Source organism: Loxodonta africana, chromosome 3 (assembly GCF_030014295.1).
Source record: "Loxodonta africana isolate mLoxAfr1 chromosome 3, mLoxAfr1.hap2, whole genome shotgun sequence".
In the NCBI taxonomy this organism is placed as follows: domain Eukaryota; kingdom Metazoa; phylum Chordata; class Mammalia; order Proboscidea; family Elephantidae; genus Loxodonta; species Loxodonta africana.
The window spans coordinates 80,664,919-80,682,483 of NC_087344.1; the positions used below are offsets into that span (position 1 = coordinate 80,664,919).

At 47.4% G+C, this 17,565-nt stretch overlaps 2 protein-coding genes across 9 annotated transcripts in view; both read left to right on the plus strand.

Moving 5' to 3' along the window:
* KDM4A (lysine demethylase 4A) overlaps nt 1-12,608 on the plus strand; it is a 45,674-nt gene extending 33,066 nt beyond the window's left edge. For 3 of the 4 annotated variants that reach the window (XM_010595289.3, XM_003415548.4, XM_023554620.2), the window contains exons 15-22: nt 57-133; nt 799-854; nt 2,543-2,651; nt 2,996-3,181; nt 7,944-8,114; nt 10,718-10,837; nt 11,108-11,200; nt 11,326-12,608. In XM_010595289.3, coding sequence (XP_010593591.1) covers nt 57-133; nt 799-854; nt 2,543-2,651; nt 2,996-3,181; nt 7,944-8,114; nt 10,718-10,837; nt 11,108-11,200; nt 11,326-11,466 — 953 coding nt within the window. In that variant the 3' untranslated portion in view covers nt 11,467-12,608. The remainder of the gene's footprint in view (nt 1-56; nt 134-798; nt 855-2,542; nt 2,652-2,995; nt 3,182-7,943; nt 8,115-10,717; nt 10,838-11,107; nt 11,201-11,325) is intronic. The other variant, XM_064281844.1, reaches the window with a different exon arrangement.
* Nucleotides 12,609-14,671: 2,063 nt separating this feature from the next.
* ST3GAL3 (ST3 beta-galactoside alpha-2,3-sialyltransferase 3) overlaps nt 14,672-17,565 on the plus strand; it is a 282,832-nt gene continuing 279,938 nt past the window's right edge. For 4 of the 5 annotated variants that reach the window (XM_064281851.1, XM_064281849.1, XM_064281850.1 and 1 more), the window contains exon 1: nt 14,672-14,755. The gene's annotated coding sequence lies outside the window, so the exon portion shown is untranslated. Of the gene's footprint in view, nt 14,756-15,106; nt 15,855-17,565 lie in introns of those variants that run through there. The other variant, XM_064281848.1, reaches the window with a different exon arrangement.

Genomic DNA, 17,565 nt, shown 5'->3' on the forward strand with positions numbered 1-17,565 from the left:
CCTACTTTCTGACTCTGGCTCTGGGTTTAGTGTGCTCATCTCTGTGTCCCTGTTAGGTTGCTATGGGGTTCCCCCTGCAAAAGCTTCTGAAGACTGGATGTGTTCTCGGTGTTCAGCCAATGCCCTGGAGGAGGTGAGTACTCCTACACATAACTGTTGTCTCTGTGAGACTTCAAGTTCTCTCAATGCCAGACTTTTTCATACTGGATTTTATATCCCCACCAGTCTGCGTAGGGTCTGGTACACAGTGATGTCAGAGTAAATTCCCATGACAGTGAAGGTGCAGCTGCCCACCTGTGGCAGGGCATGAGTAGAGTCTGGAAGCTGTGTTTGCTGCATTGTGTCGTAGGACCAAGTAGAGGTTCTGAGGCGAAACCCTCACCCCCTTTACAAAATGGGTTGGGGCCCCCGAACGGGGCTCTCAGGTGGTTCATTTTGCAGCCTTCTCTTCATCATGCCCTCTGGAGCCAAGCAGCACCCCCCATAGGAGCAGTCGGAGCTCTGTGGAGCCTCCAGCTTGAGCAGAGTGTCATTGTGATTTTGCTTACAGTTATTATTAACAGTAACAATGAAGAGGATTATGTTAGTTAAGCAAATACTTGGTGCACATCAGCCCTGAGTGGCCTCTCCGTCTTCCTACAGGGGTGTCCTGGTTACAGGCGCTGTGTAGGCTAAGCTCCACGTGCCATTAGGCTGCTTTCTTATGTTGAGGCTACAGTTGCCCAAAGGAAGTCAAGGAGAGAGCAGATTGGGTGTTAATGACTTGGTAGTAACCACTCTTCTCCCTTCTTTTGGCAGGACTGCTGTTTATGCTCATTACGAGGAGGAGCCCTGCAGAGAGCAAATGATGACAGGTGAGGTTTCATGAGGAGGGTCTCAGAATGCATGAGCTTAATTCTGAAGCACCATGCAGAGGGACTGTGAGGGAAATGCCATTCATCTGAATGACTGATGAGGTTTTGGGAAGCTGTGATAGTATTTCTGAGACTAATTAAAAAAAATGGGATGCCAAGGGAAGCCAGGCAGTCCCAGACCTAACCAATTCCAACTTCCCCTCTGAGGCGAAGATATAAGTAACATTCTCCTCTTGGAAGAGCTAAGAATGGACTCTAGAGAGTATGAAGACTTGTGATGGTCATATGATGCAGGCACTTGGTGAGCTAGAAATGAGGACTGTTACCTTGTCACACCTGGGGCTGGTATGCAGACGTGGTCATGGGCCAGTGAGCCTTTTCCACACGGTACACTCTCCCTGGCTTAGACATGCTATTTGAAATGAGGGTGAGTGTTCTCAAGGAAGACAAGGGACACTCAGCCAAGCTCACCCACTGTTTAATCAGATCTATGGAAGTTTTGGGCATTGGAGCCCTGAGCTGGGCTTCTTGGCCGTAGGGCAGCTCATTTTTACTGAGCTGCGTCTTCGTGCCAGTGTTGTGCTTAATTGTTCTAAGCTAGAGACATAAGATCAGGTTTTTGCCCTGGAAGAGCTGACTGTCTAGGCGATAGCAGACAGATTGGTGGGCAGCCAGTGGTGAATATCCCGATCCCAGCTAAACTCCTGTGAGAACTCATAGCAAACATATTGCCCAGCCTCCTGTCTCAGTTTGTTCCAGATAGATAGCCCTTTCTGTGTGATGTTCCCACTCCTTTCAAGATTCTTGCTGCCATAACTTGAGGTCATTGTGTCCCATTGCAGGATAGCTCAATTAAAGCTCTTCCCTAATTGGAGTGGAAAAGGCTCTGTTTGAGCCTCCCACCTTTGCCTTTTAATCCTTGCTCTGCCCTCCAGATCCACACACGACAAATCTGTTCCCACTCCTACGTAACAGCTTTGCCAGGGTAGCCACAGAACTTTCTATTGTAGGTTTTCACCGGGCCTGAATTTAAGAGCTATCACCATCTTAATTGTTCTCATCTTGGCACATGTCATTTTCCAAAAATGCCCAGACCTTACTATAATTCTCTAAGGATGTCCACTGAATAGACCTCACAGAGGAAATGGGGCTTGGGCCAGACCTGAAAGAGTATGTGGATACTCTTTCACATACTGATGTGGATAAAGGGAGCAGAAGAGAGTGGTCATTTCAGCCTGTGGGAAAAGGTTTGGGCAAAGGCCTGGGGAGGAGAGCTGTGGTTATAGCCAGATGGGAGCACATTTACTTTCAGAAAACACCCAGGTCCTGAGGTAAAAGATCTGCGTAGAGTGCTCTGATTTATTTTCACCCCCTGAAAGCTACCACAGTTAACTAGCTGTGGCTCTGATCATTTTGCAACAGATTTTGAATGAGTGAGTGGTGTCAGAAGCATAACCCTGTACTAACTCCAGGCAGTGGGCAGGGGACCTGCCCATATCCAGTGGCTTCATCATACCCAGTGCTGAGACAGTATTGATTCTTACCTTGCCGGGCCCTAGGAACTTACTGGAGGAAGTCAGTGGTTGCTTTGGGTTAGGGAGGAAGCACTATTGGCAGGCCCACGTTAGAAGGGAAGGCCACAGGGCCATGGACCCACAGATGGCTGAGGTAGTCTTTGCCTTTGACAGGTGGGTCCATGTTTCCTGTGCTGTGGCAATTCTGGAAGCAAGATTTGTCAACATTGCAGAAAGAAGTCCAGTGGATGTGAGCAAAATTCCCCTGCCCCGCTTCAAACTGGTGAGTAAGAAGAGATGGGCTTGTAGACTTTCTACATAACTACCTTACTTACAAGTCTTTGGGTAGAGGAGCACATAGCATTTCTGAGGGCATCTTTTGCTTGGCCCAGGGGCCATTCTTTACTCCTTGGTTTCGTTCGGGGTTTGTGATTATCACCCTGTGGTTAAACTGCTTAATGAAGGTGCCCATAATCGGACATGAGATTAAAAGAGGGGTCTGTGCCTTCGTGTTTTGGGAGGGAGGATGGTTCTTGCTCGTTTTGTTCTGTGTAAGTGGGTAGGGAAACAGTAGAGGAGGCTGTACTTGTTAGCTCCTGGAATAATTATCCTTGCTCTGTGTTGCAGAAATGTGTCTTCTGTAAGAAGCGGAGGAAAAGAGCTGCCGGCTGCTGTGTGCAGTGTTCTCATGGTCGTTGTCCAACTGCCTTCCACGTGACCTGTGCCCAGGCTGCTGGAGTGATGATGCAGCCAGATGACTGGCCTTTTGTTGTCTTCATTACCTGCTTTCGGCACAAGATTCCTAATTTGGAGGTAAGGGAGGGTGCTGTTCTGGAATCCTCTGCACAGAGTTCAGGATCATTTTGTTGGATGCTACCCATCTATTGTGTCAACAGTATTTTCTCAAGGATCATACTTTATGGAGAGAGTGAATGAATAAGGGATTAAGAGATGGACCCTGTCCTCTCTGCTCCTTGCCTTGTCTTCATGATTCAGTGGCACCAGACTGCCTGTGGTTGATTTCTTGTGATTGTCTGTTGGCTTGTTTGTGTCTTTACCAGGATAAACTCCTCGAAGGGGGTCCATAGCTTACTAAGCCCAGTGTCCTTATTACTTAACACAGTGTTGGGGACGTAGCAGAAGCTCTGTAAGTGTTGTAAACTAGTGGTGTGAGCACCGAACAGTTAACCATTAACTAGCATGCAGTAGAGACTGTTGAAGTTCTCTGAACAGTGAAACTCAGAGAAAGCAGCAGTTAATTTCAGCTGTTTCATTAGAGGAATTATGAAAGGGTTTGGTGAGAAGATGGGACGTAAAGTGGATCTTGTTTTTTTTAATTTATTGTGCTTTAAGTGAAAGTTTACAAATCAAGTCAGTCTCTCATATAAAAACTTACACACACCTTGCTATGTACTTGTGGCTGCTCTCCCCCTAATGAGACAGCACACTCCTCCTCTCCACCGTGTATTCCCCATGACCATTCAACCAACTCCTGTCCCGCTCTGCCTTCTCATCTCACCTCCAGACAGGAGCTGCCCACATAGTTTCCTGTGTCTACTAGAGCCAAGAAGCTCACTTCTCACCAGTCTCATTTACTGTCTTGTAGTCCAGTCCAATCCCTGTTTGAAGAGTTGGCTTTGGGAATGGTTCCAGTCTTGGGCTAACAGAGGGTCCACGGACCATGACCTCCGGGGTCCCTCTAATCTCAGTCAGACCATTAAGTCTGGTCGTAAAGTGGATCTTAAATGATGAGTAGAAATTGTCAAGGCTACAGAAATTGAATGAATAGGGCCCAGAAGAATAAAAACACAAGACTGGTTCTGAGAACATTGTAGGGGATGAAGCTGGAAGGCAAGTCAGCACCAGAGGATAAGGGCCCTACCTGCCATATTAGGAGTTTGACCTCTCTTCTACAGAAGTGAGAGCTGGAGAACTCTTCAGATATTATGATTTTAAACTCTGTTTTTGGGCATTCACTCTGGTTGTTGTTTAAAGAGAGGATTCAAGGAACACAAATTTGAGGCAGGGAGACCAGTTAGCTTAGGAGAGAAATGAGGTCTGAAGCGGGGGCATATTAGGCAGAGCTTTGGGGTACATCTAACCCTGAGATCCTACAGTGGGTAGAATTGACCAGGTGTGGTGACTGGTATGGGGAGAAGGGATGGAGAAAGAATATGCATTGAAGATGATGACTCATGTTACTCCCTTGAAAGATGGAAAGGATGCTAATATGACGATGTTATTAACTGTAATCAGGAACTGAGATGGAGCAGGGCTCTTTTGTAGGGGAAAGGGGGAAGAAAGAACATGTGGATTTGAAGGTCTCTGGAGCATTTTAGTTGAGTTACCAGGAGGCAGCTGGGTTAAATGTGAGGGTGAAGATTTGGATATTATCAACATTTAACAGGATGATTGAATCTAATTCCCATGAGAAACTGCTCTGGAGAGTCTCAGTATAAAGAGCAGATGGCAGAGAAACTGAGAAAGGGATGAGAGAAGTAGGACACTAGTCCAGCAAGCCAGTGGAGGGCGTCAGAAGGGCACGTACTAGAGAGAAGAAAGGTCTAGTGTGAGCGTCATTGGATTGCCCCAACTGGGGAGTTTCCATGGGGTAGTTGAGCCAGAAGCCAGACTGTAGTTGGGAGAAGCAAGAAAATGGGAGGAGGATAGGGATGAGATGGGATAGTAGCTCAAGAGGGTGTTGAGAGGATCCCCTTAGGCCACCTGAACTGCCAGAGGATCGAAGATAAGAAAGTAGGGTGGTTGGTAGTTCTGTCTGGAGGAGGAAAAATGAGCACAGGACTCAGAAGACCTGATTTGAATCCTGGCTCTGCTGTGTGTTAGTTGTATGATCTTGAGCAAGCCATGTAGTCTGAGTCTTTTAAGTAACATGAGTGTGATGGTGACAAGTAATTTCACAAGTTATAAAAATTAAATGAAAATGTATGTGAAAGCATCCAACACAGTGCCTGGCTTTAGTATGTGCTTTATAACTGCTAGTTGGATGAATGATGCCAGGAAACTGAGGGATGATGACTAGTTAGATATCTTCCTCTGTCTGAAAAGGTGCGAAAAGAAGAAAAAGTGAGTACAGGTATAGAGGTAGGGGACACAACATTTATGTAGAGGGAGCCAGAGCATCAGAGACCCTTCCTTAGGTTCAGCCTCCTCATCTGTACCACCTTCTGGGGCCCTGCAGCCTAGGGTAGTTTGAGAAACACTGCTCTGGCTGGCAAAATCTGAGGAGCATTTTATTTCATTGTTTTTCAGCAGGATTCTGTAGGAGCTCATGCAGGGGACATCTCCAGACTAGCTCAAAAGTGGACATTTTTGAGCAAGATTTAGATAAGAGAGAAAAGATGTGCTGTATCACGTCTCACAATCCCTTCGTAGTTTGTCTTAACACAAAACCCCTCCTGTAAAAGATTGGAGAGGAGATATCAGAGAAACCAATTGTTTGTCCCAGGGGAGCGACACGCCTGATTGATACCCTTGACTTCTTGTGTGTGACATTATGCCCACACATAATGAAAGGCCCAGCCCTCCTGGATATTTTGGCATCATACATGTCCGCTGCACCTTCCACCATCTGTATTGGCCTGGACTGAAGTTTATAGAGTTCTTTCATCTCAGCCGGGGGAAAGGTGGAAGGAAAATGTACAGCTGTGTAAGGTGTGCAGGTACCATGAGTGGCTTGAGTTAATAGATGAAGAAATATACGAGTCCAGTAGCTCATGGGAAAGATGTATTCACTAGCAAAGTTACAGAGAAGGGATTCCAGGGTTCTCTCCCAGTTCCTACTGAATTCATTTTGGATAGTGAAGATTAGACTAATGTTATCCCTGATATTGGCATATCATAGGTTCTCAACAACTCTTTGTTGAATAAGGGATTGAGAACATTTTTATGTAAGACCAGTGTCTCATAGTGAGTACTTAAAAGAGTACAGACTCTGCCATCAGTGAGCTCACAGTGTGATAGAAGATACAGTCATGAAGACTCTTCAGCCGAGTGGGAAATATAATAATAAAGGGAAGAATATAGCCTAGTGTCAGTCCAGAGGAGCAAGCTTTTCACTCTGCCATTGGAATCAGGGAAAAATCCTTGTTGGCTGGCTGAATCCTCCTTTTCATGAAGAAGGTGGTTTACTGAGATTGAGAAGTGGTCAGGGGTATGGGTGGGAGCTTGGGAAGATGGGAAAATAATGTGAAAATGAGACTCTAGAGGAGTAAAATAGAGGTAACGTTAAGTCCCAGCTATGGAGTTTGTCATGAACAGAGGAGCGATTTCGTGATTGTCAGTATACCATATCCTTAAATCAGTAGATTGCTGATGCTATGTGGAAATTGGGGGCACTATCAAGTGAGTGTTTCTTTCACTCATTCATTCTTCAAATATTATTGAGCATCTGCATGTGCCGGGCACAGTTCTAGGAATTAGGAATAATACTGGTGGACGAGATAAAGAAGTCCTTGACCTTTTAGGGCATATAGTATAGTTGGAAAATATATAGGAAACAAGTAAATATATAGAATATCATATGATGAGAAGTGAAGTAGATAAAAATAAAGCCAGATAAGGGGGATGGGAGGGGAGGTGGGAAGGGGCAGGGTCATTGAGCTGCTGTTTAGAAGTGTGGGAGCCAGCAGCTGGGAGAACAGCATTTCAGGCAGAGCAAAAAGCAGTGCAGAGAACCTGAGGTGAGAACACACTTGGCACACATCTTCAGAGAACAGCAAGGAGGTCAGCATGGCTGGAGCAGAGTGCTTGGGCACCTTGGGGTGGAGAGATGGGACGTGAGGCTAAAAAGGTAATGGGAGTAGCTTTTAATCTGCCTGAGGTGGGAAGCTACTGGCAGATTTTAAGTAAGAACAGTGACATTACTTGACTTACGTTTAAAAAAAACCACTCTGGGCTTCCAGAAGGAAGGTGGGCAAAGGTAGAAGCAGGAAAACCAGTTAGGAAGCTGCCAGATGCTCTGTAATCCCATTTGTGTCAAGGGGCAAGTTCAGAAGGAGAAGGGTGATATAAGGCCATCAGAGATGGCAAGGGCTTCTGTAAGGGGGCCAGGGAAGGCAGCTTGTCATACGTAGCTAGGGGCATCCAGGAAACCTCAGTCTTTGTGCCCTGGCCCTGAGGGTGGAGCTAGTGCTAAGGCCTACGTGGAGAATTGTTCAGGGCCTCCAGCCCTAGATCACTTACGGATTCTCTATACTTTGATGTGCGCCTGTGCTGTGTGCGTTAGTAGGTGCTATTGTTCTGTTCCTGGTGTCAGTAGGGAAGTCAGAGAAGTCTGGGAGTTTGGGGTGAGACAGTATGGTATAAGGACCAATTATGAACTAGGAGCTAGGGAGGAACCAAATTTATGGAGGAAAATGTGACACGGGTTTCTTGCAGCAATCTGGCTAGATTGTGGATATCTGGAATGGCCTGTTTCAGCTCCCGTCTCTCTGCTTTTTACTTTTCCTTTCTCATGTTTACCTTTCTCTGGTAAAGAGGAACCAACCAATCGATCTTGGTCCCCAGTTGACAGGCCTGTCCCTCTGTGAGTAACCCAAGCCTCTGTTTCTTCCAGCGTGCCAAGGGGGCCTTGCAGAGCATTACTGCGGGCCAGAAGGTCATTAGCAAGCACAAGAACGGGCGCTTCTACCAGTGTGAGGTGGTAAGGCTCACCACCGAGACCTTCTATGAAGTCAACTTTGATGATGGCTCCTTCAGCGACAATCTCTATCCTGAGGACATAGTGGTAATGTCTGCAGGGAGCTTCTGGGGCAGTTTGGGGTAGAGTAAAATATCTCTAGGGCTGGCTGGCAGATTGGCTGAGGCCTTGCCTACCTTTTTCAATCCAGGTCCATGGTCCTATCCTCCCAGGAGTTAGTCAATTCCTGAACAGGAAGAAGTATTTGTACTAGTTTGTCCTTGCAAAAAAGTTATGTGCTGCTATTGTACCCAACTTCCTCTAGAAGCTTATAGGAATCAGGAGTTTCTGCAGTTCTTTGAAACATGCTTGTCTTTCAACCTGAAATTGCGCCAGTGTGCTAATAGTAGCTCCATAGCTTATTAGCTGTGTGATTTTTGGAGAAATATCCAACTCTTTTTATCATGCCCTCTTGGTTGATGTATGAAATCTGCTTTTGGTTCTTCACAGTTGAAGGCTTCGGGGCTGAGTAGGAACTACTTGGAGACACCCCTGGCCTGCTTACGTTAGTTGTAGTGTGAGATACTGGAGGCCCTGCCTGCACCCAATCCTGAGTTTCCTGGCTCAGCGTGCGGGGCTTAGTTCAGGTTTCTCCTACCCCCCCACCTTTTCATTTGTTAGACAGGTCACCAAGGTAGAGGAGTGAAGCCATTCCTTCTATTAAAAAAATCAAGTATTTCCCATGTTCATTACCACTTTAGTACCTTAGTTGCTAAAAGCACATTAATTTTTACAAGGTAGATTTAAGTTGTAGTAAAGATGATACTAGTAGTATTTGTAGCAGTAGTAGAGCTATGATTTATTAAGTTCTTACAGCACTGTACTAAGTGCTTGATTTCAGTATCTCTTTCACTTCTGTCAATCCTGTGAAGTAGGTGATATTATCTCTAATTTATAGAACAGTCACCTCAGGACCATCTTGTTGTCCTAAAAGTTATTGAGAACCTTGTTACTAAAGAGCTTGTTTTTTTTGTGGGTTATGTCTATCACTGTTTATTAGAAATTAAAACAGATTGATTTAAAATAATCCTTTTTTGTGAAAAATTTCTCCTAAAACAAAAATTTAGTGGGAAGAATGCCATTTTTCTACAATTTTGCAAATTTGTTTAATGTCTGATTCTCATACTGCTTCATTCTGTTGCAATATGTTGTCTTGGTTAAAGTATATGAAGAAAATTCAGACTCACACAGATACGTAGTTGGAAAGGGAGGAGTATTTTACTACCCTTTTCAGAAAATTGTGGTTATTCTTTGATATATACTAAAACTCAGTGAGTGGTAGTTTCTTAAAGGTTAGTTGCGCAACTTTTCATACTCTGTTATGTTAAAATCCATCGGCCTGTCTTGCACAGAGAATGGATCTCCTACCCATGCATAATTTTGTAACATTCCAGAAACATAACATTATACATGGTTTATTTAGGAAATACTGGTGCACCAGGTTATGCAGATCCCCCAAATGTTAGTACTACAGAATATAAAAAAGTCACGTTTAGTAATATCGCCAATCTCATCAGAAAACTTTTAAGTTTTAAAAATAAAGGTGATACAACTCTCTGAAATTCTAATTTTTACTTGAAAGCTTGAATTTTATTACTGGCAATAGATACTGTCACTTGTTTTCCTTGAAGTGACAGGCTTAGTTTATTCATTTTCAAGATGTCTGTGAAATACAGTTAGTCCCCAACTTAGGATGGGGTTCTGTTCTGACGACTCCATGGAAGTCCGTCCTGATATAAGTTGAATACCTCTTTTTTTTTAGTTTTCATTATTATTGCCTTTTATTGTCAGTATCTCTATAAATCTGGCAGTGTTTTGAACAGTAAGTCATAAAATTGAACATCTGTGATTGAACATGAAAAGATAACATCAGCCATTACGTGCTGCAACATATTACTAACGATAAGATATACCAAAAAAAAAAAAAGGTTGTCATAACTCGACGACGTCATAAGTTGGAGACTCCCTGTACCCAACTCTGAATAAGCATGGTTTGTCCGTCATTTTTTCAAGTAAAATTGGTATTCCATGGAAAAAAGCAGCTAGTTCAACTCACAACTCAAACAACTACGCAGATGCTTTTCCTCAAGACACCCGCCAGACTTCTGGGCAGACCCCTGCCCAGACCTGTCCGTCAGACCTTCATTCAGCCAATGTGCTCGTACATTGGGTTCTCACTACATACCAAGTCCTGTCCTGAAAATGCAGCAGTGACCCTGTCCATCCTTAGAGGGTATTTGGGTATGAGTAAAAGTTCTAAAGTACTTTGTCAAGTCCTATAGTAGGCGACGCTTTTCTTACCTTTCCTGTTAACAGCACATTTAGAATATAGTTGAGTACAGTATTTCTTCATGGCAGAGCCCTGGAGATCCCTTAGGAGAGACAGTAGGGGAAAGTGAGAGGGATTTGTGATTCTAGCATTTTTCTTCTGTGCTTCTAGTTTATTATAGCTGCTTGCTTCTATCACCTAGAAGCAGCAGGGGACAGAGATATGGGGCAAGCTGAACTACTTCATCTTTCAGCTCAGAGAGGCCTGCTTGCTTGGCATGTCTGAGTTGGAGTTTGGCCTGGTTCACCTGTCCCGGGGGGAGATGGCAGTTACCACTGTACTCATGTAGACCTTCCTTTCACTCTCATTCCTTTTCCCTCAGAGCCAGGACTGTCTCCAGTTGGGTCCTCCTGCTGAAGGGGAGGTAGTCCAAGTGAGATGGACAGACGGCCAAGTCTACGGAGCCAAGTTTGTGGCCTCCCACCCCATCCAGATGTACCAGGTAGCCAGGGGTTCTTGCTGAGGAGTTGGGGGTACTTGATTGTTTCCTTTTGAGCCAGAGGTGAGGCTTTTCTCTTGAGAGAGCTAACTGGTAGGTAGCAGTGCTTCAGTTAGGGATCTGCCCTATGACCAGCCTGTCAGGGGTAGCTTAAGACATATACGGCAGTCCTTATTTCAGTGTTCTAAATCCTTCCTGGGCTGCAGGAAATCAGTGGTGGACCAGGGAGAGAGTCAGGGATGTCCTAGAAAAATGTCTTTCTTTCCTTGGTAGGTGGAGTTTGAGGATGGCTCACAGCTTGTGGTTAAGAGAGATGACGTATACACGCTGGATGAAGAGCTTCCCAAGAGAGTCAAGTCTAGACTGGTGAGTGTGTTTTCTCTGTGCCCTTTGTTAGCCTGGGAGGGAGGGAAAGAAGGCAAGGATGTGTCCCTTTGTTTTTTTCTTGGGGTGATTGGCTATCAAGTACTCATTTGCTTATTCTTCTGTAGTCAGTAGCCTCAGATATGCGCTTCAATGAGATTTTCACGGAGAAAGAGGTTAAGCAGGAAAAGAAACGGCAACGAGTTATCAACTCAAGATACCGGGAAGATTATATTGAACCTGCACTATACCGGGCCATAATGGAGTAGGTGCTTCCAGGAGCCAAGAGATACAAAGCCATCAAGGCAAGAGCACTCTGGGGTTCCCACAGCACAGCAGACACTTGGAGCTCTGAAGTTGTAAAAAGAAAAGGAATGAAATAACCACCCCATCATCTTCTCACCCCACCCTCATCGCATTCCGCTGTAGTGAAAGGACAAGCTGTTCTTGGACATGTGGCAGCAGCCGGCTGACCTCCGCTGAGGGGCCGAGCACCGGAGTGCTGTAGCTGCACTGGCCCCAGTTCATAATGGGGTCGACTGTGCTGGCTGGCCTGGTTGCCCTGTGCCTGGCCTAGGACCCAGCTTCCTAACGATCACCTGCACCGACTAGGCAGAGGTGCTGGTGCTTGCCTCCATCCCTCCTTTTGTATTTATGTGTGTGTGTGTATGCGTGCGTGAGTGTATGTTTGGTCTGGACCAGCTTTTGCCAGCCCCTGGCCTTTACTTCCTTCGTTGCCTGTGCAGGGCAAACAAAATGTAGAACTCTGCCCTCAGCTGAGCTGAGTAAGGGCCCCTGGGGCTGGCTGGAGATGGGCGTGGCATCTGTCCAGCCCTGAAACTGCCTCAAGGGAGTGCTGACAGAGTTGCAGTATTGAGGTGCTAAGGAGTTAATGCCACCTCTTTGTCCTCCCTTGAAAGAGCGACAGGGGCAACACGGATGTGTCCCACATCACTCTAGGCACAGAGCCCCTGTGGCACAGTATTAGAGGGTGTGGGTGGGGACGATCCCAAAGGGGGGATTTTAATGATGGAAGCAGGCAGAGCCTGATGGGTGATTTTGTCAGCAGAAACTTGTAATCACGTGAGGGCTGGGGAGTTAGGATGAACTGGGTCCACTGGAGGCCAGGGGCAGGCTTAGATATGCCCCCTGGTCTGAGGGTGGGAGGGAGCTGATTTGGGGGGGGAGGATGGGGCTGAAGGGCAACACTGAAGGGGTTAAACAGGTTTTTACTCCTCATGAATTTGTTTGCCTGGTCCCAGGATTGGAGGGCTTCACACCTATACCCTGTATACAAGAACCAGATTTATAATAATTCCCCCTTTTTTTGTTACGTATGAACGCTATAAACCAAATTATTTTGAAAATTGGTGCATCACCTTGTCCTTAGCAATAAAATGTGTTGAGCAGAGCATTTGCTGTGTCTGCCCCCAGGAGCCAAGTGGCCCAGGGTCAGGCTGGGGGTATAGAGAGCCATGAGCTCCGGGGACAGGGCCACATATTTTAAGAAGAATTGGTAAAGCAGACTCTAGGAAGCTGTCCCGAAGAGCTGGGTCCCCTGTCAAGTTCTGGTCCTCTGGCTCTATATTAGCCAAGCAGCTGGGACATGGGGAGCAGGGGCACTTCTGGCCATGAGCACCTTTTTGTTTCCCTGCCTTGGAGATCTCTGAGCTACCTGTGGTTGGTGAAAAGTTTCCCCGGAGGGAGTCCTGTTCTCTTTGCCTGGAAGACAAGGATAGGGGAGCAGCATGGCAGGGAGGGTGCAATGAATAGGGGCAGGTCTTAAGTCCTTGGACAACCCTACAGCCCGGCAGTCCCCATAGCTTGGCACTGACCAGGTATGGGAGAGGCTTGGGTCAATTCAGCTACTCGGTGCTGCTTTGTGTCCTGTGCTTGGGAGGTGGCTGCTACTTGGTGTCTGATTGTGGGGGAAGGGAGCAGTGGCAGAATTCAAAGGTGCTTTTCAATGCCACTTCCTTCCTGGGACCCTGAAGGGGAGGCCGGGTTTTCTTTGCCCAGCACCTGGGATTCCCAAGGGATCCAGCTGGAGAGGCTTACTGGATTGGTGAGTGAGCCTTGGTAGCCCACGTCTTTGGAGCAGAGGATCACTTCCCTAACCTTTTACTGCAGGTTCCCACACCTCCCTGAGGGAACTGCTGGGCGGGGCGCCTGATGTAACCACAGCTGAGTTCTTAATAGCGGATCTTTCTTCTAGAAATTTACGTTTTTTTTTTATTTTGGCAAACATAATGACGCCGCCGAGGAAAGCAAAGGTCAAAGCGGTGATGGGACTTACCTAAACTATACCGCGGCCTGTCCTCTCCCCACTGCCGGTGCGTCCTCTGGCTGCCGGCCTTGGGCAGCGCCTCGTTCCCACACTAGTCACCTCTGCTTTAGGCAGACTCCTCCCACAAGCCTTTTTTTGCCTGGGCATTGGGTGGGCATCCAAAAATCTCAACAGTGCCCCCTCCTTTCCGTTAATCCCATCGGCGGAGTTAAGCTTTAAATTGTGCCGGAGGCGGATAATTCCGGGGCTCAATTGCGAGAATGAGGGCTCGGGTGGGAGAGACTTAGGTCCACCGGAGCGGCAAACACCGAGCGTGGCGGGGCGAAGGGGCCGTATGCCCACACTAAAAATTTATCCGAGGCTCTCAACTCGGGAATACAGAAGAGCAGCGCCCCCCGCCCCCCACCGTTTCCCATTACCCCATAGGATTGGGCAGGGTCGGTCAACCTGCGGGGATCCAAAACCTTGGGCCCCGGGGAGCGAGCAGGCTGGTGACGCTCACCGCCCGGGGAGCGGAGATGTGTTGTTTGGCTCCAGGTGGATGCCTGCGTGCCTTGGCGTGGGGTGACCGTGGCCACTGTGCGCCTTGCACCCAGCGCTGACACGCCAGGAAGTCCTCCAACCCCGCGCACAAGCAAGGAAACGGGCTCTCGAGGGGCAGGGTCCTCCGGGTGGGCTCCGAGCGCCGCGGAGCTTAGATGTCCGGATCCCGAAAACGCTCTTTCTGAAACGTGAAGCCGGGGGAGGAGGATTCCTCAAGGGGCCGGGTCGTGCCCTGGAGGCAACCGAGGCAAGGGTGTCGGCCTGGACTCGCAAGCTCAGGAAGAGGCAGGACAGGCCCGTCCGATCCGCGGGCAGCCCGGAGTCATCGTGACCGCCCGCAGCCCCAGTCCTCGGTGCGGGTGGCTCCGCAAAGTCGGCTCCTGCGCTAATTGGGCCCCTCTGGGCCCGTGCCCGCCCCGCGCCCCAGTGCAGCTCTGCATTGGTCAGGCCGGCGCCCCGCCTGGCTCCCGCGCGCCCATTGGCAGCAAATGCCCGACCCCCGGCGAGGGCGCTGAAGCGGAGGGCGGGATTGGTGGTCCCGCGGTTCCCGGGTCGCGGCCGCGCGCTCCGCCCGCCGCTGCGTCCAGACTATGGCGGCGCCCATGCAGCCCACCGCGTCGCGGGCGCCCGCCGGGGTCCCCCGCGGCTGTCGCCGCCGTCTGCGCCGTTGCCTCCGCGCCCCGCGTCGGGCCGGGCGCCGCCTCCCCTCTGCTCCCTTCTCCGCTGCGGTAAGGGCCTGTCCTGCGCGCCGGGGAGCCGCAGCCGACGCGGCTGACGGTCGCCGCTCCGCCCCTCCCGGGGGCCCGCTGCCGCGGCCGTGGGGTCCGTGCCGGGCGGCGGCGGGGAGCGGAGCCCGCAGGCGCGTGCTGGGAAGGAGGGCTCGGGGCACGGCCCACCGGTCTCGGAGTGATAAAGATCGGCTCGGGCGCGGGCTCAGAGCTCGGCCCCTGGACGTGGTCGCCGGGGCGGCAGCTGCCGGGCCTGGGGGGAAAGGGAGGCAGGCCCCGCCGCACCGGGGCCCAGCAGTCTGAGGTCACTTGCGTGCGAGACCCCGCAGCGCTGCGCATCTTGGCGCAGAGGAAGGGCACGGTCACGCGGGCCTCCGCTGTGGGAAGACGAAGGAAAAGTCCGGGAAAGCCAGAGCGGGAAGCAGCAGCGTATGGGTAGCGATTGTCATTGCTCGCTGCTCTATCGGGAGTGAGATTCTCAGAGGGAGTGGGGTCAGCTGATTGGCAAAGTACATCTCTCTTGCTCCCTTTTGTTCTGGCATTTTCCTAGGTGATCTTGCTTGTAAGAGGAAATATCTTAGTGAAGAAAGCAGATTTGATTAGAGGAGAGTCTTGCGAATATTTTGGATTCCTATTAACAACAGTGCCCATTTTCATGATTCCTCAATAAACCTCATTTTTGTTTGTGTTTCCTTCACATATGACGGAAGAGTGAGACATTTAGGTGGTGGTGGTTGTTAGGTGCCGTCGAGTCGATTCCGACTCATAGGGACCCTACAGGACAGAGTAAAAGGGCCCCCATAGGATTTCCAAGGCTGTAATCTTTAATCTTTAAGGAAGCCGACTGCCACATCTTTCTCCCGGTGGAGTGGCTGATGAATTCCAACCGCTGACTCTCCGTGAACAGCTGAGCGCTTAACCACTGTGCCACCAGGACTCCTTACTAGGTTACTGAAAGTAAAATATTCCTAATGGGAAGTTATGTTATTTCTAGGTCGGAATCACCTTTGAGTCATAATCAGTGAACTGTTCTGTATACCTTCAAGTCAGAGGATTAAAAGGAAGCTGGCACAAAACTTTATGATCATAAAAAAAAAAGGTATTTTCAAATAATCTTTTAAGGCAATAGCAGCTCATAAGATTAAAGATTCTTTTTTTTCTTTTTAGTAATATTTTATTGTGTTTTAGATGAAAGTTTACACAGCAAATTAGATTCCTCTTTAACAATTATATACAAATTGTTCTGTACCATTGGTTACAATTTTTACAATGTGTCAGTATTCTCATTATTTCCATTCTGTTTCCATTGATCTACTTCCCTTCTCCTCCTTACCTCCTCATCTTTGTTTTTGGGTAAATGTTGACTGTTCGGTCTCACGTATTTAATCATTTAAGGGAGCACATTACTCAAGAGTGATGTTTATTTTATAAGCCAATTTATTATTTGGCTGAAAGGTGACCTGCAGAAATAGCTTCAATTCCAATTTCAAAGGGTGTCTTATGGTGATGGTCTCAGGCATTCCTCTAGTCTCTATTGGCCCAGTAGGTCTGGCCTTTTTTTTAGGAGTTTTGAGTTTTGTTCTGCAATTTTCTACCACTCTGTCTGGGACCTTCTGTTATGTCCCTGGTCAGAACAGTCAGTAATGATAGCCAGGCACCATCTCGTTCTCCTGGTTAGAAGATTCCAGGTTAGAATCTCCAGATTAGTAAGGGCTGTGGTTCCTATGGGCTGTTAGGCCCGTGGACTGATTTCTTCTTTGAGCCTTTGATGTCCTTCATTTTCTTTTGCTCCATATGAGAAGGGACCAGTAGTTGTATCTTAGTAGTTCTGTCTTAGATGGCTGTTTGCAAGCTTTTAAGATCCCAGAGGCTACTCAGCAAACTAGGATGTAGAACATTATCTTTGTGAACTATTTTATGCCAATTGACTAAGTTGTCCCCCGAGACTATGGTCCCAAGCATTTTGACCCAGTAAACCAATCCTGCAGGTTGTTTGGATAATCTAAGAAGCCTCCATAACTGTGCCCCTTAAGTGGTTTGTTATATACATAAATGTAGATGCAGCACATACAAACGTGTATATACATATGCTTACAGATACACCTATACGTATTCATGTATACCTTCTTATACACATACATGCATCCAAATCTACCTATGTAACCACACACGTATGTTTTGGTTGTTTTTACTGTTGTTGCAAAATTGCATGTATTAGAGCATTTACTGAAATTGTCCCTTTTTCTTGTGTACTTCTTGGTGTCTTTATTTACTTTGGTCAGGTTGTGCTGACTTCATACATATTTGGGATTCCCTTTCCCATCACCAAAAGTAACAGTATCTACCATCTAGAAAGTGACTCCCCCTCCTTTTCCCTCCTATCCTTGATAATCATCAAAGAACTTTGATATTTGTGTATATATCTGTTCTTTTTATAATAGTGGGACCATATAATATTAGTCTTTTTGTGATTGACTTTTTTCATTCAACCTAATGTCCTCCAGATTCATCCATGTTATAAGTTGTTTTGAGGACTCCTCATTATTCTTTATAGTTGTGTAGTGTTCAACTGTATGTATGTACCACAATTTGTTTATCCTTTCATCCATTCATGGGCACTTAGGTTGTTCCCATCTTTTTTGCTATTGTGAATAAGCTGCAGTGAACATAGGTGTGCATATGTCCATTCATGTCATTGCTCTTATATCTCTAGAATATGTACCTAGGAATAGGATTGCTAGATCATAAGGTATTTCTATTTCTAGCTTTTTGAGGAAGCACCATACTGTTCTCCATAATGGTTGTACCAT